This window comes from Carassius carassius, chromosome 46, assembly GCF_963082965.1.
Source record: "Carassius carassius chromosome 46, fCarCar2.1, whole genome shotgun sequence".
NCBI lineage: Eukaryota > Metazoa > Chordata > Actinopteri > Cypriniformes > Cyprinidae > Carassius > Carassius carassius.
Genome location: NC_081800.1, coordinates 15,341,332 through 15,367,215, shown reverse-complemented (window position 1 = coordinate 15,367,215; position 25,884 = coordinate 15,341,332). Strand labels below are relative to the sequence as shown.

The window sequence follows — 25,884 nt, the reverse complement described above, 5'->3', positions numbered from 1 at the left end:
GCCAAAAACAAGAAATGCATAATATCAAAAAATGCCAGGCCTAGATTTCATATTCACATTCACAAATATCACAAGAAAAGATAAAATTGGGAATCATAGTTGCAAACAAAATGACTCTTAACAAACCAACAAAACCCTACCTAATGAAGGCTCATCTGATGTTTTCAGAACAAGAAAGCAGACGCATAGAGGAAGGAGCCCATTGATGAAGAGGCAGCCTGATTGGTTGATAAGCTTTTGATTGACAGTAGCACTTGACTCCCTCCAACTGTTCATTAGCCTGGAGGTAAAGCTCAATAAAAAAGCATCAACGCAGAAGCTTTCATGAAAATGATGTACAGGCTGCTAATTGGCACATAATGTATAGATTCGACCACACTGTACCAGTTCAGCCCATTTGAAACACCTACTTACATATGGTATCCAAATCATTGGTCGAACTTTATTTGACCAATCACCTCTCATATGCTCTGAAAAGAAAGGGGGGGATTCTTGACGCTGGGCATTGTACTTCTCTTCTTTTTATATCAACGTGCCACAAGCATCACAGACAAGCATCACAAATAACTGTTGGTTCTGAGATATATATCAAAGGCCTTTGGTTACAGTAGATGACATCCAGTAGACAAAGCAAGGTCTGGAAACAGCCGTAGACCACATGGAAAGAGCGTAGCTTCATCCAAAGTTACGTCACTGAGTGTAAATATTCATATTTCATATATATTTCAAACGTATACAAACCATCATGTAGCTTAGTGCAGTGCAGAGAGGCTTGTTAGACTAGAAGTGGGGAGAGAAAGCACCAAGTCACGCGTCCTTTGCGGGAACAATTTCAGCTGCTGCTTAGGCACTTGGTTTTGGAGTGTGAGTTTCTTAGACGTAGTAAGTCAGGAAATGAAGAGAGGAGCTGTTGGAGATTTCGAAGGAATCTCTAGCCGAGCAGCTGTAGATGCTGCTGGTGCCCCCCTCCCCCCAGTGCTTTAATCCAGTGTTGCTCCATGATCAGGTGCTTCTACACAGCACCTCTAGAACTGCAAAGCAAAGCATATGAAGAGAACATTTAGGGATGCGTTTTTTAAACAATTCTGCCACTTTTACACATACTTCTTGGTTCTTTCGCAAATAGTCAAATCTGATACATTAGTTCAGGCAGTGGATTCATTATCTGGTGTATATACTGTACAATGGTTGCTATAGTAATGATGTAGGCGTCAGCAAGATGCCAAATGACTTTTTTTTACAAAGGCTGTGTCAAAATGTCAGTATAGAAAGGACACATCCATTTGAGTCTTCCAACAAATTCTGCAAGACAAAGTGACATGACATACAGCCAAGTATGGTAACCCATATTCAGAATTCGTGCTCTGCATTTAACCCATCCAAAGTGCACACACACAGCAGTGAACACACGGAGCAGTGGGCAGCCATTTATGCTGCGGCACGCGGGGAGCAGTTGGGGGTTCAGTGCCTTGCTCAATGTTCATTTCAAATAACTGATTTTTATTTAAATAAATATTTTAAAATTTCATATATTCCTCTGATGACAATACAAAATTTTCAGCAGCCATTACTCCAATCTTCAGTGTCACATGACCTTTTAGAAATCATTCTAACATAGAACCGAAAGTCTATGAATTAAAAAAATAAATAAAAATAAAAATTAAGAAAAACAAGAAATTATTATTTATAATAAAATTAATTGCTTTGCTATTATTTTACTAAATTATATAGATTGCATTTTATGTATTTATTAGTTTATAGAGTAAGTATTTAGAATGCATACTAACCTTTGAAAACATCAGTAGTTGTGTGTATTCTTTGAAGTATGGTGATTTTTTTAAGGTCATTTGGCTTACAGTGCTGTTTTGTAAGATTATACTTTTTCTCTCACCCCATCTGTTCCTTACTGTGCTTCTCCTACTCGTTCTGTTTCTGTCTCTTCAACTTCAACAGCCTTGATGCAAGTGTGTGTGTTTGTGTGTGTGCGTGCACGTTAGCATGGCTGCAGCAATGCGAAGAACTGTGTGAGCGAGGGTGGAAAAACATACTCCCAGAGTTCCTGAGACAGCATCCCACACACAGAATCTTATCTCCTGGTATTGCTGCTGGTGGAGCCCTTTGGACTTTTGATGTTCAAATTCTCATAAATGCCAGAGTCATCGTTCACTCTGCGGAAGAGTTGAAAAGAAGCGTGTTACTGAAATAAAGAGGACTGAATTTACATCTGTTCAATTATAGGGGTAAAAAACGGATGTTCCAAAATTGAAACTGTCACTGTTACAAACACATTTTATGACTTGATGAACTGTATGAAAATGCATATTGTGTTTATTGTTCTAGAACAACTGACTCAGAGCAGCGTCAGAACCCTTTTGACGGAAAATGATTCACTTAGCAATAAATACATTTAGAATTGAGGAAGTGTAGGAGATAGTAGAGTTTACCAAAAGAAACTCATTAACTGTTTTCCTGTAACAACACTGTGTGGGCCATTTTTCAAAGTGTGTGTTTGCGTGCACAACAGGAAATCAGCACTCACACAGATGAAGAGCGAGACGAGCTCATGTTTGGCTTGGCTCTGGCATTTGACATCTGTGGGTACTTGATGTTAGAGTACTCTCTCTCCATTGTTTTATTCCTCTGTAAAAAAACAAAAAACAGAAAAAAACAAGGAATATTAAACTTATGCATTTTAACCCTAAGGGATGTCAAATATTTAAATTCCTTTGTACTTAAGTTAATTAATTCACTTAACCATTTCAATCAATTCAATTCAGTCTTTTAAAAAAAATTTAATCAGATTGAATTTTTTTCTTGTTGTTTTTTTTTTACTGTATTTTTCCCAAATAAATGCAGCTTGGTGGGCATAAGAGACTTTCAAAAACACTTAAAATCTTAGTGACCCCAAAATGTTGAAGGGTAGTGTATATGCATACTATATCTTACAAACGGCACTGGAGAAAGCTACATTTATGCAGAAGTTCTCTATACTTAATTTCAAACTCATCAAATAATTCTTTTTGATAAACTCTGACAGTCCTATCAGTGAACATGTCACATTATTATCAGGTGAAATGAAGTGTGTAAACACCTGCTCCTCTTCCAGTCTCTTCTGAGCGGTGTCAATGTATTGCTGAACAGCCATGTAGATGAACTTGTACTGGGCCTCGGTCTGAACCATACCGGACCGTTGCTGGCGCACCCTCTGAATGGTCTTTGGGATGTCGATGTCACAATCCAACCCTTAGAGATTCAGTTCAGTTGTGTTATTTTTTTATCATCAAGAGGCAAAAAATTCAACACAGAGATAATTTTGTATAAAACAGATACCTTGTCTGTTTATGATATCAATAAGGATGTCAATTACAATAATTGTGCCTGTTCTTCCAATCCCCGCACTAGAATGACAGTGACAAATGGAGGTTTAGATTATAGAGCACACAATGAGGGGAAATGTTGTATTTTTAAACAACTGTGTTGACATCTATAATCAACTCAGTTCAGCAGTTCCTTATCATATTATGACACTCTCAAAACTACATTAGTCAAAGGGATAAGTGAGGTGTGCTATACCTGCAGTGAACCACTATTGGTCCACTCTCTGGAATGGCACTCTGGGTTCTGTTGACTTGCTCTAGGAAGCTCAAGACTCCTCCAGGTTCATTTGGAACTCCGTGATCAGGCCAGCTCAGGTACTGATAGTGCCAGATACACCTGGGAGGCTCTCTCTTTATTACAGATTAAAAAACAAAACAAAAACATCAGATTATCAAACAAAATTAAGAAACATTACTGCATCTAAACTGGACTTGTACAAAAATGTAACATAACACATCATTGAAGTAATGTAGAGGGCTCTCTCCAAGCTGCTACTGTAAACAAAAAGGTCAAAGGTCACGCCTGCCCTCCACTACATCATCTCAACTGTCACCAGAGTGCTCTTACCCTGTCTAGACGTGTGACTTCAAGCTCTCGTCTTATGTAGTCCTGAGCTGTGTGTTCCTCAATGTTCTTCACACACACCTTCCCAAACTCCTTTGTTGAATTTAAGTCCGGCCAGTACCGCACACACTTATTCTATAGATAGAATTTAAGTTTTCAGTTACAATAAATCATTTGTGTTGTACATTTAGTTAAATAGTGATGTTTTGAATTTAAACAGTTGTAGACACTTTTGAAACGGAGAACTAAACTTCTCAAATTAAGCATTAAGAATGTTTCCAATATTTTTTTTTTTACCAGTTTTGTTTTTAAATAATTAATAAAAATTAAATTGTAATGTTAAATAAGGACATTACAATTATTATTATTATTATTATTATTTTTTTTTACATTTAGCAATTACATGTGCTGTGCATTTTTTTTTATAATTTCAGAGAAAATTGTGAGATCTTGTGAAATTTAATTTCATGACCTACAAATTTACACACACACACACACACACACACACACACACACACACACACACACACACACACACACACACACACACAACACACACACTTGTTTTTGTGAAAAGTGGGCACATCCTGTAGGCGTAATGGTTTTTATACTGTACAAACTGTATATTCTATGGCCCTACACCAACCCTACACCTAACCCTAACCCTCACAGGAAACTTTGTGCATTTTTACTTAACTAAACAGAAAACTAATTCTGTATGATTTATAAGCGTTTTGAAAAATGGGGACATGGGTTATGTCCTCATAAGTCACCCTCTCCTTGTAATACCTGTGTCATACCCATGTCATTATACAAAGTTGTGTCCTGATATGTCACAAAAACACACCCACACACACACACACACACACACACACACACACACACACACACACACACACACACACACACACACACACACTCACAAAAAATAAAACAAACAAAACAACAACATTGTTCCATCCAGGGCTGGACCTCACCCGTCCTCTCTCCATCTCCTTGGTTGTCATGACAATAACATGAGTGTTTTCCTGATACACCATTTTCCAGAAGTCTAGGACAGTGTTCTGAAGGCAACCCTGAGTGGCGATGAACACTTTACTTTCATCCATATGACGCCCTTCTTCATTCATGCTCTAAGTTAAAAAACAATCGATGAGGACTATAAAGAACATACGGAACATACAGTGTGTATAATTATTGATCACAGCTCAAGTAACCCAGCAAAAGCATGACATTTGGATTGACATGTAAAAGTGATGAGTGAAGCGGGGGGTTTACTCGGATATAGTTAGCATTGATGTAATCGGAGCATGGCACGTCAGGATCCGCCTCCTTGATCTGCACTCGAGTGGTGTCAACTGCAACAGAGAAAGTGATGATCAAAACAGGAACAAGAGCCCTGGAGATACCTGTTGCTCTATCATTAAATAAAGAAACATATCTGTCCATTATGAAAACTGAAAGATAATGTACATAAAAGAGAGTAACTCACATGGTAGTATGTTCTTATATCTGTTCTTGTTTTTATTTTCTGGTCTCTGCCCCTCTTTCCTGGGGTAAAGGAGTTTACATTCTTGCTGCTGTAAAACCTACAGAACCACCACAGGGGACAAGATAAAGAAAGTTAGGATGAAATGTTGTTCCATGTAATAAGTAACAAACCTTTGAAAAGTATTCATTCTAACTTTGCGGTGTAATGAGATGTTATGTTAAGTCAGCACCCCCTGCAGGAATGTCCTGTTTAACTAAACAGTTACCACCCAACAGGAACTGCAGTTTGAGAGGTCAGCAAGCAGATAGTCTTTCTATAAACAACTCTCATATCAAACACTCCTCTGAGGTTTAATGAGTGTACTACAACAGGAAGTAAGCTGTCTATTCTTTCAAACAAAACCTGGGCTGAATCATCACATCCCATGATGAACAGAAAGTATGAGTAGAAGAATGAATATGGACAGATATACCTCAAATTCTTCCCAGAAGCCTTGCTTGGGTTTCTCTGAGTTGTCAGCTACTTTATTTAATTCTCGTACCCTGTTTTCAATGTTTGCTGCATTTATCCTTGTGGCATTGAATGGCTGGTACATAAAAAAAGAACGATAAAAAAACAACAAGAAAAATTTAAAAAAGACCTAAATGTAGTTATGAGGGTTAAAAGAGTGGCATTTAATAAAAAGGATTAAAGCACAAACACACTTCAAGCTAAACATTTAAAACTAAATATTTATACAGAAATGTTATTTAAGTTATGTTAGGTTATAAAAATTATCCAATATGCTAAAAAAAAAAATATTACTTTTTTAAAATGTTTTGAAAGAGTAAATTTTGAATACAAAGTTTGAATAAAAAATATATAATAAAATAACTGAAATTGAATTATTTCGCAACATTATAACATAACATATTTTTTGATCAATTTAATCAATCCTTGCTCAGATTTATTGCCCCCCCCCCAAAAAAAAAACATTACTGACCCCATGCTTTTGAATGCTAATGTATATTATTTTACATACTTGTTCTTTGCAATCATAATTCACTGTTTGTGTGGAAAGAAAAAAACCATATTGCTTTCAGGCTTGATTTACTCACCTGTTTAAGGTGTACAACAATTCCACTCTTCTCAACCATGGGGTTTTTCTTATAATGCTCCACTAAATCTGCCAATGTGTCAAACCTCTCCCCTCCTCCTACATCATATTTTCCATCCTGGTAAAAGAGATCAGAACATCTCTTTAAAAAGGCTGAGCTTTCTGTTCTTGAGAAAATGCTTAGCTTTCATTCCATATTTACCTGATAACGGATCATGACATGGGTAACTTTAGTCTTGCGGTCTACGTTTTCATGCTTTTCTTCATTAGTGAGGACGGAAAGCACAAAGTCTCCCGGTTTACTCTGGCTCTCTCTCACCAGGAAGCTGCCGGATTTGCCCTTCTCCGTAAGAAGCTTTTCAGCATCTCTCCCTGAGAGATGTCCATGATACCACCTGAGGGGCGGTAAAACACAACAATGAGGCACGGAAATACAAACAGTGTTTTTCTTAAATGCATCAAAAAAATTTTTTTTTACTGTGATGGCAAATCTGAATTTTCAGCAGCACTTACTCGAGTTTTCAGTGACACATGATCTTTCAGAAATCATGAATGAATCCCTTCTGGGATAAATTATCTGTGTTTTGAAATCTACATTTAAATAGTAAAAATCAGCAAAAACACAACAATCAGAATCTCTGCATCTAAACACTTATGTTCCCTGCAATGTTCTATATCTAAACCTTCTTATTGTAATGTAAGTGATTAATAATGGCAGCCCCCCCCCCCCCACACACACAAAAACGCCTACTTTTTGTTGTCACCAGTAAAACGTTTTTACATGAAATGCACATTTCCAACTTTCACTATAGAAAACTATATTCTAAACTATAGTTTGTGGTCGGAAAATGAACAGGGGTGTTCATAGAAATCTTGCAAATGTAAAGACGGTGTGAGCTGTCATGATATGAGGATATGTGTGGGAGGCACTCGCTCACAAACTGGAAAAACCACAAAAACGAACCACATACTACCTTTGAATGTAAATGTTTTTCATCAATTATCCTTTATGTACAGAAATATTTCACTTTGATTTCACAACATAGAGGATGTCGCAGCCCTATAAACACTAAACAAACCCAAATATGTTTAGGTGAAGGAAGTTACAAAGTACACTAGATTCCAGAATGAGACTGGACCGCTAACACATCAACATCAAACACAAACAGAATGAACGAAGGGCCTGTTCCACAGCGCTAAAACAAACTATTAGTCATGAAATCAAGATAAGCACAGTAAATGTCTGACAAACAAACCATCAGTCTGCTACTCTTCCTTTCCAATAATCAGCCCTCTCTGGGGTTTGAACACTAGGGGGCAGGATTTCTTCTGCCCACACTGATGCCATTGTCAAGCTCTAACTGCTCTGGGTGGATCTGCCATACCTCTCAGACGTGGGGTCTTTGCAGTTGAGGGGATATTTCAGCTCGATGACATCTCCATTGCGTTCCCGCAGGAGGTCGTGCTGCTCGGTGTAGTACTGGACCAGTTCAGCCAGCGTGGCGAACTTCTCCCCTCCGTACAGGTCATAATAGTCCCCCGAGTTCTGGATTTTAATATGGGTGACCTCATCGATCCTCCTACCCAGGACAAACAGATGGGACACAACAGGGAAAATGCAGGGAGGGAGGACATGAGGGAAGACAGAGAGGATGGAAAAGATGGAAAAGACATAATAGTTAGGAGGTTGGCATTAAAAAAATGACACGTTAAATGCTGACGTAAATGTTTTACAATGGTACAGTTTTTTAGCAGACATAAATGACATCAATTTTAAACATAAATAAAAAATTCAAAATCTTTGTGTAAATCTGCACTGTAGGCCATGATTTGCCAGCAAAAGCTTTTATACATTTATATAGCAATCATAAAATTACAAATAGCTGTTAAATATGCAGCCATCATTGCAAATGAATTAAATTGTTTAATTTTCTTATTTATTTTCTTAAAGTAAAATGTAATGCTCAATTTATATTTGAGAAAAATGCTACGACACTGTTTTTGAAGACATTCTTATCTACTTAGACAAGTGACCTTAGATATTTTGAAGAAAAAAAACAAAAAAACAAAAAACAAAGAGGGACAAAATGTTTTGTAGCAACCAAAATCACAAATAGAATACACTTAATGGAAAATTACTCTTAGTAGACTTCAGGTATACTGTCATCAAAACCGTCAAAAACTGCACCGCAGCTTTAAATGGCAGCGTATGGAAAAAGCAGAAAGGAACACCTGCATAGATATAATCAGCTGTGCTCGGGCACAAACCACAACTTAACGCTTCGTGAGCAGATCATACCTACAGCAATGCAGCTCAGACACACATACATAAAACTACAGTAAACAAAATCAAGTGAAAAACAGCAACCGATCTAATATGAGACCATGATTCCTCTCATTTCATTTCTCTAGCTTTCTCTAGGCATTCATCGCTCTATCCATCACTGACCTGGCTCATGAAATTGCACTCTCCACTGTGTAATTGCATTATGGAGGTAACAGAGGAGGCAGTGCAGCACGGTGTCTCAGCAGTGTGGGGCTAATGGCTGCTGACTGCAGCAGATGAGCAGCTCTGTGCTCTGGGTCTGGCTGAGCTACTAATGCACTCACACACACACACATTTTAAAAGAAAACCACTGGAAGAATATGAAGTCTACAAAAATCTATTTTATAACAGTGAATAAAATAAAACAAAAATTAAATTACATAATTTTATATAAAATTCAAACAATTATTTTTTACAACTGAGACATCTCTGGATATCTCCAAGAGTTTTTTTTTTTGGACATTTGTGGAGACAACTGCACTCCGCTTCCACTAAAATATAGGCACACATAAAAATCTTTATACTAGACCTATAGCACCCTGTCAGATGCCTTCAACTCAAATGTAAATGTTCAGAATGTGTGAATGTGATTCGATCATGAGCATGAGGCTGCACCATGATATGAGTCAGAGTAGAATGACTGAGCTCTAGCTACAGTCAGATTCAAGGACACCCGCTGAATTTTATCGTCGAGCATGAGTTCATCATTGATTTTCCTGCTAAAGCCAGCCTCTGCAGAAACCAAAAGAGGAACACAATACTGCAACTGAGCTCCTCTCCATGTCCACGCTTAAAGGTGCAGGCTGTCACTGTAAAATCACTGTTGCTGGAGCAACAAATGCTTATGAATGTGCATCAATGTGTCTGTGGTGATTCTTCTTCTTTAGAGAAACTCGGGGATGAATTTGGCAGTGGTGTTCAGCTTTTTTTCTACCAAATTATTTTCCTTAACACAATCAAGGGTTGCACACAGGGCCCAAAAATAACACTCGCCAATTGCCAAATGAAGTCAAATTGATTTGGTTGAGTAAATGAAATGAGTGAGTTACTCACCAGTAACTTTATTAGGAACTGCAACATAATACAAGGTTTAAATCTAATTTTAAGTATGATAATCAGAATCTTGCTGATGTAAGTAACGCAAGACAATTTAACTACAAAGGAAAACATCTGTCGAGTCTTATAACAACTTTTACCAGAAAAATTGACCACCAGAACATCATCTAGGGTGCCTAAAATGATATTTGTTTCTCCAGAACTGCATGTGGTGGCACATATGCAGACAATGTTTTTACATTAGGATGCCAAAACAAAAATATGTTGAATGAAATCATGTGATTCTTCAAATGTTCATATTTTTGTGATGGAGCGATGGAGACTATATCATCCTGTGTGACATGATGATACATAAGGAAGGCTTAGCAAAGTGTATATCCTATAGATTGGACCTAATGGATTAAAAAGTTCTGTTTACAACAGTGTCAGACTGTCAAACATACATTTACCACTAGTGGGTTGGTCTTCAACATTTCTGCCTCAGGTTACACAGTACAATTAGTGGTCGAGTGATATATCACCAAGGCTGATATATCGGCCGATATTTGTTATTTTTCAAATATCGCCATCTGCCGATATGTTCTTCTGTTTAGCTGATGTGTTTTATTTTGACGGCGCTGAGAGCGGCAGCCGTTGTTAACAGTTTTGTCTAATACAGATAATAGTCTGTCTAATAATCAGATAAAACGGTTAAACAAAGGAATTAATGTATAAAGAAAGTATTAATGATTGGTTTTATATTAGGCCTATTAGTAATAGAAAGGCAAACATTATTATTATTAAATATTTATGTATTTGTGAAAAATACTGTCATCTAAAGTATAAGTGTGTTTCATTGCTAAATGATTTCAAATTTCTTAAATATTAATAATAATAATTAAAAAATTATATCGGCTTTATATCGGCTATCGGCCCTCCTGCTTTTCAAGATATCGGCATTGGCTGTCAAAAGACACATATCGGTCGACCACTAAATACAATGCTATACAATTCCAACGACTTCCATTTAATTTTCACTTCACACTGGTTCTGGATTGATTGTTACTATAAAAGTCACAATACTGAAAGTATAACCCAAACTAGTGCGTCAAACTATGCTTTGTGAATGTAGAAACAGTTTCAGAGGGGCACTTCCTTTAGCCTGCTCCTGAAAGTCATAACAGCCGGACAGGAAACATCGCATAACACATTTCACCTGGCCCTGACACATCATACGTTACACTGCAGTGCAGTGACTCGGCTCCCAGCGTTCTGTCTGCTACTTAACGGTTAACAATAGAGCAGACACTGAGCAATAGTTTCCACCCAGGAAAAATGGTGAGAGACAGATAAGAGAAACAGAAGCATGGAGGAGGGGGAGATAATGCGATGGAGTCCCTAGGTGTCCATTTGGCCTCATAACTTTGTAATTACGTTCTTATATACATGATCTACATTAGGCCCGAGAGGCAGAATTGCAGTGAGGCAACTTGTTTAGCTTTCAGCTGATATCTGCATTGTACTGATGCATTAGGTCAGTTTTATGCTTCTTTATCTACAAATTTGCTCATTACATTCCAAACACACTTGTTATTGTTATTGTTATTTATTTATTTGTTTGTTTTACTGAGTTCATACTGTAAGCCATGAAATTTGTCACGGATCTGCTAGTTATTTTTGTGAAATAAATTTTGAAAAGGTAATCAGGAACTTGACATGAATATTAATTTTAATACAAAAAGTCATGTGAGAATACAGAGAATGATAAAACCTCAAATGACGATCCAGTCGTTTGGACAACGGTCAAATATAATGTTTAGCAGTAATCACACAAAAACTTGACACAACTGACCAATAAGAATGAAGTATTTCAATGTGCCATATAATTAATATGGATCAGTCCATCTCAACTTGTTAAATGGAGGTTGACCAGCTTTTTATAAAGTGAAAAGTAAAGTAAAATAAAAGTAAAAATGGGTGGTTTTGCAATTACTATACACATGGTTGATCATTCAAATAAATAAATACATATATAAATGTATTTACTTTTTTCGACAATTGCAATGCCTAACTTTTTTGGACACTTTTTGGAGCATTTCAGATGGAATGACCCCTAAATAAATTGTAATGTGGGCCAAAAACAATATTAAATATTATGCAAAAATCTTAAAGGTCAAGTATAATTTCTGCATTAATTCTGCAGTTGGAATAACAAAAACAATACAATTATATTGTTTGAACAGAAAAGCTGTTGGCAATTCAAGAATATACTGCAACAATTCAAAAAAAAAAAAAAAAAAAAAATCCAAGATGGTGGATGATTTATTTGAATACTGGCAAATATAAATAAAAATTGTTCTAAGTCTGCTGATGTCAATGAGAGTTGTGGAGTTTTATTTGTGTGCCGCACAGTTTGAAACCTATGCAGTGCGTTCCAAATTGTTCACTTATGAGATTTCCTGATAGTTATGAGGGCAGCTCCTTACGTTGGCAGTAGTGAGCTCACTAGGATTTGGAACAGATGTATGTCTGTATATTTTCCAGTAATTTGGTGCTGAAAAGCACAAAACATGTGTCCAACAATACACTAATCAACAGCCTTCACTATTAACCTGTGTATATACCATGCATCTGATAATCAGAACGAGCTGACTTCATCGCTTCACAGCTGGCCAGATAAATCAGTTTACAGGCAGCAGGGCTCCGGCCTGAAGGCTTGTGGTGGAGCTGAGCCACGTGGCCTGAGTTATGGAGAACATTAGATACAGTGAGAGTCTTACCACCATAACCACAAACAGCAGGTCTGGGGCTCCATAGCCTCCACATCTTAAAGCTATTATGAAAGCTTGTTTTTCTCTCTCTCCCTGTCCATCCACTCTCCAATCACTCATCGTACAAGCAGCTGCAATGGCTCACTGACCTTCCATGAGCTGACACTGTAATGCTTAAACACTGGCCCAGGAGCAACTTAAAAGCCCAGAGTTTCTGGAAAATGGGAGGGAAAGTGCCATTTATTATTGTCATCCATGTTCTAACATCGAATACTGATGGCAACCAATAACAATACTGCTGTAATCATCGATGTGCTTTGACTCAATGCAATTTATTATGTGATAATGCCAATGGTTTTACTATTTAGTAAAGATTCCCTATTGTGTTTGTATTTTATAAAGTAATCTCTTGAGTTTTCACTGCATTAAACAAATGTGGACTTGACACAGAAATCTGTGACACAAACAAGCATTTTAATCCTTTACCAGGCATGGAAACAGCCAGCTAGACTAACAAGTAAGAAATCAATAATGCATAGATAAACATTTAACAGGAGAGATGCAATTCAAGCTAAACTTCACAATCCACAGCAGGCCAAAAAAACCTAATGACCGACATAAGAGTCCTGTAGAATTAAAGAGTAGAAGCGAAGTGGGGCAGATGTGCAGGAGTGCACATGACAGGACAGTAAACATGCCGACCTGACAGAGAGAGTGAAATCTCCTGGGTTGCTCTTGCTGGGTCTTGCTAGAAAGCTGCCATGGACGCCCCGTGTCAGGAGCAGGTGTTCTGCCTCGATCCCAGTGATGTTGGGATGAAACCACCTAAAATGAAAGCAAAATGACATGCTCAGCAGATACAACAAGCCCTGATCATCAATAGCTATGAAAGCATCTCATGATCAAAACTCATAAAAATATTGCTAACACTTGTAATCGTACAATGGGAGGCTAAGGTCTGACAAAGTCACTAGTACAGCATTCACTTCTGCATTTCTAACATTTATGCTTAATTTTTACACACTATTGTTGAAATGTTTTGATGCAAAAAAATCAATCCAAAGAGGTAATAAAGACTTTTATAAAGTTATATAAATATATCTAAAATATATATGCATTTCTGCATCCCATGGCTCTCCGAACTCTTTGGCTCCTCCCCTTTGACCCACCCATTCTAGTGATGTCATCAAGCAAGCTTATCCATAGGTATATTTGTGTCCAATTTCAAGGCGAATGCCATTTCTTATCACTTACGATTGCTGTGCTTGAAAAGTTATTTCCTAATCCTTCGGGGTTGATTGGGAGGGTGGAAGGGGACGAGAGGTCATGTGTAATCTGGGTTAGTGTTGAGCCCCAGCTGTCTGGTTGCCTGCAGCCCGTCTGTTCATACACTGGCTCCCTCACGTGAGAAGGCTTTGTGAATGGCCATCCAGGGGTCAGGAGTAATTTTATCTGTGTGCTGTTTCTAAGCGTGGCTGCCTGCTAGGGGCCCTATGTCTTAATCTCTCTTTAAGTGACCGCATGCGGGTCACTGACTTTCATCTTGACAGAACTGGGTAAATCCTGACCAAAGTGTATGATAGCTATTATATACATTAGAGTACACAGGGTTAGGTCAGCAAGATTTCTTATAGTTTAAGTCTCTTCTGCTCGCCAAAACTGCATTTATTTGATCATAAATACAGTAAAAACAGTAATACTGCAAATAAAGCACATTTGAAAAAAAAAGTTCTCTATTTTAAGAAATTTTATAAATAATTCTTGTATTATTAAATTCTCAAGTGTTGAGTTTAAGGTAATTCTGTTATGCATGAATTAAATGAATATTCAAGATTCAATACAAGTGAAGCAGAATCTGGCTCTCATTATTACAGAAAATAATTCTCAAAAACTCAACTATATGTAAACCAGCGATAACATTCCCTTGATGACAATGAAATCAGCAGAAAGGGACAACAAAAAGATACAATAGTACAAACAATTGCTTAAGCTTGCAAAAGAAAAAAAAAGCACTTGAGATGGAATGGTCCATATATTAGATATGATTCTGGGACAAATACAAAACAATAGCATTGTGTAATGCACAGAGTTAAAGACATGTAACAAACATGTGCACGACAAAGAAATGTAAGATTTAGAGTCCTGGTGCATTATTGTGAACAACTCTAAATGTTCTTCAGAATTCCTCAAATGTTGTCTAAAGATTAACATGTATTTAATGAACAGATGTGCGTATTACGTCGTGAGTTTAAACTCTAACTCACTATTCTCCCTCCATCTTTCCACACATAGCAAGTGAGCATCACTCACTTCCTCCAGTTCTTCACTGCAGAGGGAGTGTTTTAGCACCCTTGACGTATCGTATCGTATCGTCGAGACTACCTGTGAGCTTTGGTAATCACGGTTTCACTGATCAGAGGGGATGTTGAGAGCTCTGAATCTCTTTCCTTCTCATCATGATTCACTGCTTCTTTGATTGTATGCTTGTCAAAAGGTCCATTTTTTCCCCTCCTGTCACATCATCATTAAACATAGTCCTTAACTTCCCTATCTTTTCTAAAGTTTGCCACTAAAGCAAAAATATTACAATGTAATTGGATTAATAATTCATTGACATTTCTGTCAGCACTTTTCCTCCTGACAGTGACTTTCAGAAAAGCAAGTCCAAGCAACTACGTCCTAGAAACAAATTTGTACTCAAATTTATGCACAGCTTTGTAATTGTAACAAAAAAGAAACGCTTACCATAAGTGAGTTACCATATCATATATAGTGAAAAAAATATTATATATAAATATTTAACACAATTTATAAAAAGAAATACACATAATTATACTGTAAAAAATCAGCAAAATTCATGAGATTTGGTAGTAAAACATCTGAATTACCTTTTTAGTCGTAAAATTTGAATATATTTCAACAAGACAAGAAAGTTTACATTAAAATGTTGCTAAAGTTATGTTTTTTGTAAAGTAATTTTTTAATCTTAGTTTTTGTTTTTGGAAATTACAATTGTTTTAATTGTTTAATAACAGTATATTAACATACGTATAAGAGAAAAAAAGAAATTATATACCTTATCAAATGTATTGCCACCCTGTATAAGTTTATTTTGTACAGGGAACTTTTGATAACTGACAGCTGCCTTTTTTCTTTTTTAAAAACAGTGTACAGTGCATACACAAAAGAGATATTTTAATATATCTATAAAATGCATAGTATCATTAACATGCCCCATAAGTCATGAAGAACTTTAATAAAGATATAGCACTAAATGTGGTCTGTATTGTGTAGATAAACATGTCATCATACATTAGCTGATAATACATGGGCTCAATATCTTTTTTTCAACATTAAAGCAATGGACCAGAATATTCTGTTTTAGAATATTTAACTGAGCCTAGAGGTGGGCTATATGGCAAAAATATATAACTTTTTTTTTTTCAGGAAAAGCATGATTGATTCATAATTTTATCATGATTCTTTGTCATGTTGGTTTTACTTTTTTGCAAGTTGTCTGAGCAGTACAGCCAAAAATTTCCCTATTTTAAAAACAAAGCTAAAAAAGATTTTTTTTTAAAAAGTGGGTGAAGATAAAAATCATTAATTATTTTATCTTTGTTATAAAAAATAAGAACAACATTACAAATCCACATAATATACAAATATTATTTATTTTTCAGGTGTATTTAGCAGTATCATTCAAGAAATTTAATGAACAAATATAAAAACAAAACATTATATACACTGTATATATGATCCTACACTGATTCTTACAGCAGCTGTATAAAATTTTTCAGTCAAGAGCAGTGAGTGATTTTTCTCTGTTATGTTCTTTTATTAACATTAAAGCATGTCAGAATGAAATGTTTGAAATGAAATGTTTGAATTAACGGGCAAGGCTTTAAAGCACATGCAAATAATGTACATTTGTGATGGCGAAGTGCACTGTCCCGTGAGTGTTAACCTTTGACGAATGTATGAATGTATGTCGTGTTGTACACTACATTGAAAGGGAAATACACGAAAGGGCCAGAACTGATAGAATGTGCTCTCTAGCATGATACTACACTATTTCTTCAAAAAAGCAGATAGTGGAGACATTCAAATAATTCATTAGAATATGTACAATTACGCAACCCACAACATCAAAGACTTGATTCAGTTAGGTCTGCTCTTTATGTCTGTGTTTGCTAAACATCTTAGTAGATAATTGTGGAATTTGAGGTCATCAGAAAATACATAAAGGGAAAATAGGAGGTGTCACTAATCCCAGCTAAGCTGTTATGTATTTTCATAAAACAATGATAGTGGGCTTAGTCTGACCCTTAACGATTCTTTTCAGTTCCCAAAACTGTGCTCAGCCCTTCACAAAAAAAAAAAAAAAAAAGTTCCCTGAAACTATAGGAACAGATAACAATAACTTCCCAATTTCACGATAACAAAAATAAAGATTGCATGTAATCAAAAAACACCAACAGGACAGGTTTCTCTTGTGATGGATGTGTTTGGTCCTTTACTCGAACGGGAATGTATGGATGCAGACATTCAGGCAAGGATCTGCACACAGGAACGAACAGCACCAGGTCACTTCTAAGCCTCACTGAGCTCCCAGCAGCTCTCCAGGAGCACAACACACAGCCACAACAAACCGCAAACCATCCTGCAAAGTGCGCACACACTCCTGCACAAACAGTGGCACCAAAAGAAAAGCGTAGCGCAATTGCATGTGAAAACGGCATAGTCCGGATAAAAAATGATAACAGCAACTAATGCCTCATGTTCCTACCTCACCATTCTGTTCGGAGCCTGTCAGAGCCCCTGCTTTGCTTCAGAGTTTGGTAATCCACGCTCAGTACAGTTACACAGGGAGGAAGAGAGGGGGCAGGGACTTGTAGGAGCGCTGCTGGTTGGAAAGAGAGTTGGGGGTGTTTAATCTGGGATTTGGATGGTGTGAGCTGCCCTGATAGGAAAGCCAGCCCGTACAATCAGCTTTTGAGCAACTGTCCATCCCTCCTGCCTCCCCTTCCTCTCTTGCTCACTCTCTCTCTCTCTCTCTCTCTGAACGTGACGCAGCGTTGCCATGCTGCCTGACACACTCTTACACCCCTTATCTTTATCTTTGCTACCATTAGGTTTAAATGAAGAGTGGCAGCTTTTGGAAAAAAACAGCACTGCACATACTGCACTCACCGATGAAGGCAAGAGAAAGGAAAACAAATGAAAACAAAACAGAGAAATGTAATGAAATGGTACAGTACAGTACAAGATCATATTCAGAGCAGCTTGGGTATTTAAGCATGTTGACAAACCATGGACATTTTGTATTTTTATTGTTTTATGGCATCAAATAACCATGTTTGCATTGCAACAAATCAGTATTTTGGTCTCTTTTTTAGTAAAATTATTGAGCATGCTTAAAAACTAGGTAATTCTTGCATAAAGATAACAGCAACTTTGAAAAGTTTGGGGTCAGTAAAAGTGTTGGTCCTTTTGAAAGAATTTCTTATGCTCACAAAGGCTGCATTTATTTGATAACAAATACATTTTAAAAATAATATTGTGAAACATTTGTTCAATGTAAAATTTTGATTTTAATATATTTAAAGTTTTTGTTTTTCTTCTATTGCCAAAGCGGAATTTTCAGAATTTTGTCTGAAGAAATCACTTAAGAAATTTGGGGCTCAAGAAACATTTATTATTATTATTAGCTGAAAATGGTTGTGCTGCTTAAGTGTGGAAGATTTTGTAACATGACAAATGCTATTTTTCACCAACTGAATGTGTCCTTTTTAATTAAAATACACTTAATTTAAGATACATATTCTGAAAACAATCCTTAGTATCTTATTTTGCTTCTCAAGTAAAGTCATCATGTTTTTTGCATGGTTCAGTATTTTTACTGGTAAACATAAGGATTTTCACAATGATAATGATTTATTTTATTATTTTATTTTTTTTAAATTTTTATGAGACAAAGCTGCTATAGTCCCAACAGTTACTAACTTTTAAGGGCACGAATAAGTTTGAAGGATGATTTGCTCCTGTACTCGTGCACTTGCCAGCTTATGCAAACACTGTGCTCTGCTACTGTAGGTTGCATAAGTGAAAAATGCTTGCCAAGTAATGAAGTAATTCTGTAGCTAAATGTCTGACTGATTTTAAAAGAGATGGAGAACACACATGAATAAATTGCACTGGTCAGGCTTATGAAGCTTTTTTCTAATTACAGAAGAACTTTGGCATGAGTCACTATGGGACAGAGAGAAATAGGACAGACCTGAGTGCCAGGAAAACTCCAGGATTTCCCCAGAATGGAGCTGGACACAATATGAGTCCAAAATATTAAGAGTTTAAACCCTAAGCTTTAGTTAAAGCTGAAGTGTGTCATTTTATAATCGCAAAAAAAAAAGACTGATTTCCCTGCCATCTGCCATTCGTTGGACAAAAATACAGTTCAGACGCTCCTACTACACATCACTGTTTGAGGCTTGAGCCAATGTTGCTATGCCAGGATGCTAAAAAAACACTAATGTTTTCTGCCAAAGAGTCCGTTTTTACACTTTCAAGGAATCAACCTACAAATCGCACACTTCTGGCCATCTCCACATCGTAAACTGGGGCACAAAGTAAGGTCTTATGGTCAAAAGCAGTACACTTCAGCTTGAATTCTTATCAGTTCTCTTTAATGCTTCATCATGGAAGTAACATTGTCCTGTAACTTCCCTTTAAACCTTCCCAAACGATCTCATAAGGACACATTAAACGCAATCTGAGGCCATTAGTGTTATAATGGTCAGAATCCAAAGGAAGAGCTCTTCTGTTCTTTTAGCTTCCTCTTCGATAAAATAAATTCATGACTTTCTCCCCTGGCTTAATAATTAACAGCCATTGCTGCCTGATAAAAATAACAATTAACTCTGGCAAAAAACTTAAAATAATAATAAATTCCAACAAGATGAAACAACAGACACTGAATGCAGTTCAAAAGCAATATGACATTTTTAGTAATAGTAAAACCAACATGCAAATGAGATTTTAAAATATCTGAAACAGGAATGGCCACAGTCCTCTTTTGTCACATCCACATTGGCACATTTTGTTGAGTGACACCAGAGACTCTCTTTTTTTATTCTAACTCAGGGGCACAAAAAGCTTGTACAGTGAAGGCTAGAAAGAGAGAGAGTGAGTGTTATCAGGCAGAAAGTGTTCTGACAGGGGAAACACAGGCCCACACGCACACATTGAGCTGCCTCTTCCCTCTTACATAATGTCTCAAGTTCAACACAGTTGGCTATTTAAAGCAGCAGGCTTGGTGACAAAAAGCACTATACATAGTACCTCCAACTCAGCTTCAAAGACCCCCTTGCGTCTATATTGGGGGCAGACAGAGCCCTTTGGCTGGATTTTGGTACCGTTACTGAATTTATAGAAAAGCTGATTATGCTGCCACATGTCAGTCTAGCGGTGACACGTTTAGTCAGTTCCAACACACACGGTCCTATAGCTTGTCTCATTTTACTTCATCTCTACTTCAGCTTAAATTTATTTAATAAATAATTTGTAACATTATAAATGTCTTTACTGTCAATTTAACGCATCCCTGCTGAATATATTTTTGTTCAATTCTGAAACTGAGAATTGATAAAAGACTTTGGGAATGATTTCTGAAGGATCATGTGACACTGAATAATGGAGTTACAGCTGCTGAAAATTTTGCTTTGTCATCACAGGATAAATTTGATTTTAAAATATTTTAAAATAGGAAACAGTTGTTTTAAATTGTAATAATGTTTCACAATATTCCTGTTTTTACTGTACATTTGATCAAATCAATTTAGCAATGGAAAGGATAAGAGAAAATATTAAATACACCCACACACATATAGTGTCAGACATGGGTATATACTGTAGGTTCCACCCAGTTCTAGCTATGAGTAATATACAGCAGTGAATCTGAGTTATTTAAGTGTGAGTTCATTGATTAACAAAAGTCCCCAAGCACGTACATGTAATGTCAAATCAATTCACACATAACTATGATACATACGCAGTAGCAGTCTCTCTCTCCCCTTACTGAGGGAGAAATATGTTGCCATTTTTGAACTTGCCCTGGGTTAGACAGCCCAAGGACATGTGAAACAAAATCTAACGTCAACGATCATATTCAAGTTCTTGACAGCTGATAACAACCCTTTCAATAGAAATAGCCTCCTGGAATTGCATCAAGACCTGGCTTTGCACCCTAAAATGGTGTCTAAGAGAAAAATAAAATAGCGATGATTTATGAAATGAACAATGAAATGAACTACATCCATATACTTAAATACATTGCCTCCATAATCTATATCATGATTATGGAGACATTGATCTACAGTATATAATCTATGCTTCATTTGATCTGATGTGAAATAATTCCTTGATTAATAAGTAATGTGGGTTTAGGGCCATGCTGGATAGCTGTCAGTCTGCTGGACTGATTTTAAGGGTTCATTTATAAAATGATAAATGATAATCATCAAACAACCCATGATATGTAACACTTTAGATTTAAATTTTAACATAAATGTCAATATAACAAAGAAAATGTTGACTACAATGATCCTGGTGCTTTAAGATTATAAATGAATGACTGAAAAGAAAAAAACTTTGGTAACGACTAGCAGAATTCCTGGAAATTTTGGACGGACTATCTCATTTCACCACACTGAAGGCAGTTTTCCTGTCTGTGAATTTTTAGCACAACACTATCAGTCCTGTCCTTTCTACTTTCAGACAAACAAGTCAAACTCTCAGACATACCCTAAATACTGACATACTATCTTGTTTTGTTTTTTGAAAGAAATGAATATTTTTTATTTTAATCTTTTATTTAGCAAGGATGCAAACAATTGAAACAGTTTCTATTTCAAATAAATGCTGTTCAAATAAATGTTTATTCATCACAGAATGATGGAAAAAAAAATTATCAGTTTCAACAAAGGTGCATTGTTTGAAAATATGCTTATCAATTAGGGCTGAAACGATTCCTCGAGTAACTCGATTACAAAAAATGATCGAGGCAAATTCCTCTGCCTCGAAGCCTCTTTTAATTTAATTTAAATCTCACGTCAGGTTCTTTCGCAATTATTTTTTTAAATGTGACACAGCGCGTTTACGTCACACACAAAGCGGAAGGAGACACAAGCGCTGAGTCTGAAATCGCATACTGCAAGGAGTCAGCAGTGTTTTGATTTGAGGGCGCATGCAAACGTAAAGAGAATGTTGTGGCGTGCGTCCATTGCAAGATAGAGCTGGCATACCACTACTAGGGCCCTATGATTTCCGCGATGCAGAAAACGTGGAGGGAATCGCGGAATCCAGTCATAAAAAAAAGGATTTTAATGCGGAATGCACAAAATTTGCTCAATTTTGAATGAATTAATCAAAAATAGGTCATTGCACTTACATCAAATCACGATATGGACTAACATCTGTAAATATTAAGCCGGAACAGTCTGTTTAAATATGAATCCTGCATGTTCTGCGTGTCTCTGTTAACGAATGGAGCAGAAGCGTGTCTTACTTTTTTAACACACACTGAAGTGCGTGTGACGCTCTGGTGATTTCAGCGTCTGTCGTCTCTCTAAATAAGGACGTGAACACATGAACAACATCTCCAGAACTGCTCTGACTCTGACGGTCACTTCATGAGCATTTGACCGTTTGATTTGAGTAAAACTAGTGTCACATCACATACACAGAACTGTAAAGGTACGTCAACCCGTCAAAATAAAAGTCCGGTTAAAAACTATTGTTCAGCAGAATGTAAGTTACATACCCTACCACTAAAAAAAAAAAATCGAACATTATTTTTTTTAAAGGTTTAATCACACAACATTTCTTCCATGTTTTAATAGTAAATCCCCTTTGTTTACCAAAAAGTTAAGTTTGCTTAATTTTCAATAATTAAAAGATAAATTAAATTAATGTTTAATGTGCATCTCAGAAAATGCTTTATTTAAAACCCCAACTGAATGGCACTTAAATGCACTTAATTCACCTGTCAACTTTATTGTCATTGTTCACAGTACAAGTACAGACAGAGAAACAATGGGTAATAATTAAATGTTTATTTTCGATGTATGCATTGCATTCTATGCATTTAAAAAATAACAATATTTTTTTTTCTAAAAAAGGAAACTTAGTTGTTCAATTTAAGAGACCCAGGAGTCTTATTTTCTCTTGCATAATTAATATTGGACTTTAATTAAGCAAAAACACGTTTTATCCGATTACTCGATTAATCGATGGAATTTTTTGGTAGAGTACTCGATTACTAAAATATTATCAATATATTTGCCTTTTAATAATTATTAAGTATAGCAGTTTGGTCAACTCATGGTTGTTATTAAATGTGCTTTAGAAAGAAAGAAAGAAAGAAAGAAAGAAAGAAAGAAAGAAAGAAAGAAAGAAAGAAAGAAAGAAAGAAAGAAAGAATTTTGGCAACAGGTGACTATTTTTGTGCAACCAAAATATTTATGACCCCATATTTTCATGACCATACAAAAATAACCACGCTATGAGCCATCTCTTCCTTTTTCATCTTTCCTGTACACGCTTACACACTTGCACACAAAAGATGCTTTATGATCTAAAGAGAAAGAAGTAACAATAATTGAAAATATAGCAGGTGGGCTTAGTGACCAAGAAAAAGTCTTCTACATTACATGAAGATAATAAGAAATAAATCTCTTTTGGACAGAATTAGGAGCAGTTTAAATTTTCTTTACTGCAGTATGTTAAATATGCATGAATACTGAGCTAAGTAACTTTGTTTGACCTCCTCTATGCAAAACCTCTTGTGAACAATAAAAAATTTGTAAGTGTAATATATGTAAATCATCTATTGAAATAATTTTTCATTTTCCTGTTTGTATAGCACAGATAACTGAAAACCAAAATGCACAGTTCAGGTCCCTGCCACTTTAGCACATTAGACAGATTCATCCTCTGTTATGTACTAAGTGAGATCACTTTTCATACCAGTTAAAGAGTCATCATTTACTCACGTTCTTCTAAAACTGTACAACCTTCTTTTTTCAGTGGAACACATAAAGAGATGATGGTCTCAGTCAACATTCCCTTTCATTGTATAGAAAAAGATGCAATGAAAGTGAGGTTTCTAATCTCTCTTTCTGTGCTTCGCTGAAGAAATAAAGCCACACAAGTTAACATGTATGGGTGAACTATTAATTTAATGAGATGAGAAGGACATCAGTAATGATAATCTAATGATGCTAATAATAGTCAATGGTAATTGTTGACAGCCGAACTATTTATATAACAGATGATGTAAAGGCAGAGTAAAGGCCAAAGGCTAACAGACTATTACTTTGACAAATGAAAGCTGCCGGTGAAGCCATAACCAGCACTGAATCCTAGAACATGTTGTGTTAACGGTTAGTGCAAGCATAAAGCAACACTGAGTGTTGTTTCCATACTGTATGTTGTTTAACCAAGGCCACCTGTGCAAACTCTCACAATAACTGGTGTGTGGTTCAGCTCTTTGTGTGCATGCATTAACCCAATGAATCTCTAGATCTCTGTTTATGCAGATATGACACTCAGAATATACAAATCATATGTCCAACTTCAGGAAACAAAACAGCATCACACCACACTTATCCTTGGGTTAAAGTCTTTTAGACGCTGACTAAAGGCCTGTTTCAACCCTGGCTAAATTTAAAACCCTGCTCCAGAAATGTTTAGCAACAACTAATTATAAAATGCCTCTTACCTTAAATATTCATAACTAAATATTCATGCTCTTTGTACAGTAGTCGAAACTTTCACGCGCTGTTTACACACTTTTCTGTACGACCAGTTGTTAGAACAGGTCGCGTGCTGTATTTGTCCAATCAATTTTACTGACCTCATACATATGCAGATATTCTCGGAATTTCAAACATACAGTGTAAAATCTAAACTCACCACCCACCAAAAAAAAAAAAAAAAAAATTACTAGCCCAGTATAAATTCTTAACATTGTTAAACATATCACAAGATAACCAAGGAAGGCAAGAGTTTACAGTAATACATTATTTGCAGCTACATTTACAGATTTGTATTAGCGCTTGAGTGCATATTTCTCTTAATATTTTAAATGATTGTTTTAGCACACGAGGTAGACTACAGTAAATACAGTAGGAGGGAATTACCATACATCTCCTAATAAACCGCCTCAATAAACTAATGAAGCACTGTTTACACTGCATTAGAGAGAGAAACTGTTACAGTGACTTTGCGCTGATTATTCACATTCAACATCCGGTAGGCGAGAGCGATGCCTACAATCTACATATGCTATTGAAAAAAAAAGACATATTTCTAAATAGCCTATTGTATAAAATCGTTGAGCGAAGCGAACACATTTACAGTATAATGGGCCGGAGAGGATCAGGAGCCTCGCTGAGCTGCGTGTCGTGTCGATTCATTCATACAGTAACAGTAACCATCAGCACACGCTCTTGCTGTTATAATGTAGCCTGCAGCTTACCTTCGAGACGTCATGGCCGTCCTGGGGTGCTGTCAGATGTCAAAAGTGTGTGTGAGCGGACTGAAGGGGAAAGTGTGATAAAATGATCCTGCCTTCGCCGAGTCACTGCAGCAGAACCGAGCGCGAGCGAGGGGCGTCACACAGCGCCTGACTCTCACTCACTCTCTCCGCCTCTCACTGACAGCGAACACACAACACTCACAACACACTGGAAAAACTTTATCTGGCCGGTTCAAAACTAGTCGGTTATTAGAAAGCCATAAGCCATTAGTATTATATTATATTATGGAAGCCCATTTCTGCCACATAAGAAGAAAATCATAACTACGAGTTACGACATAAAAAGTCAAGTCAATTTTACTTTCATGTTAGAATTATGATTTTTCATCTCACAGTTTAAACCATTTACTGTAAGTCATATTACTTAATATTTCATACTTTTTACTTTTTACTCTCATGTGACTCAGTTGCCTGTATCATAATTATGTGTCAAGAGTTATCATTAACTAAAACAGACTGTAATAGAGCAAACACACACACACACACACACACACACACACACACACACACACACACACACATATATATATATATATATATATATAAACATTAACTAAACTAATATAAACATTTGATTTCAGACAGCCAGGGCAACATTTCTTATTATCATTTAGATTAAGTTG

General features: G+C 36.3%; 1 protein-coding gene across 2 annotated transcripts; it reads right to left on the bottom strand.

Moving 5' to 3' along the window:
- Positions 1-150: 150 nt before the first annotated feature.
- On the bottom strand, positions 151-25,337 carry LOC132128882 (tyrosine-protein phosphatase non-receptor type 11-like). Of its 2 annotated transcripts, none has more exons than XM_059540264.1 (16): positions 25,202-25,337; positions 13,366-13,488; positions 7,916-8,110; positions 6,733-6,925; positions 6,532-6,648; positions 5,907-6,020; positions 5,435-5,531; positions 5,221-5,300; positions 4,920-5,075; positions 3,946-4,077; positions 3,574-3,728; positions 3,331-3,398; positions 3,092-3,243; positions 2,540-2,640; positions 2,049-2,168; positions 151-1,031 (listed from the first exon to the last, which is right to left on the bottom strand). In XM_059540264.1, the coding sequence occupies exons 1-15, from the start codon at positions 25,213-25,215 to the stop codon at positions 2,087-2,089; spliced, it is 1,779 nt and encodes a 592-aa protein (XP_059396247.1). In that variant the 5' UTR covers positions 25,216-25,337; the 3' UTR covers positions 151-1,031; positions 2,049-2,086. The 2 variants fall into 2 exon arrangements, with proteins under 2 accessions (XP_059396247.1, XP_059396248.1); XM_059540265.1 differs by lacking the exon at positions 25,202-25,337 and adding an exon at positions 17,453-17,641.
- Positions 25,338-25,884: the final 547 nt, after the last annotated feature.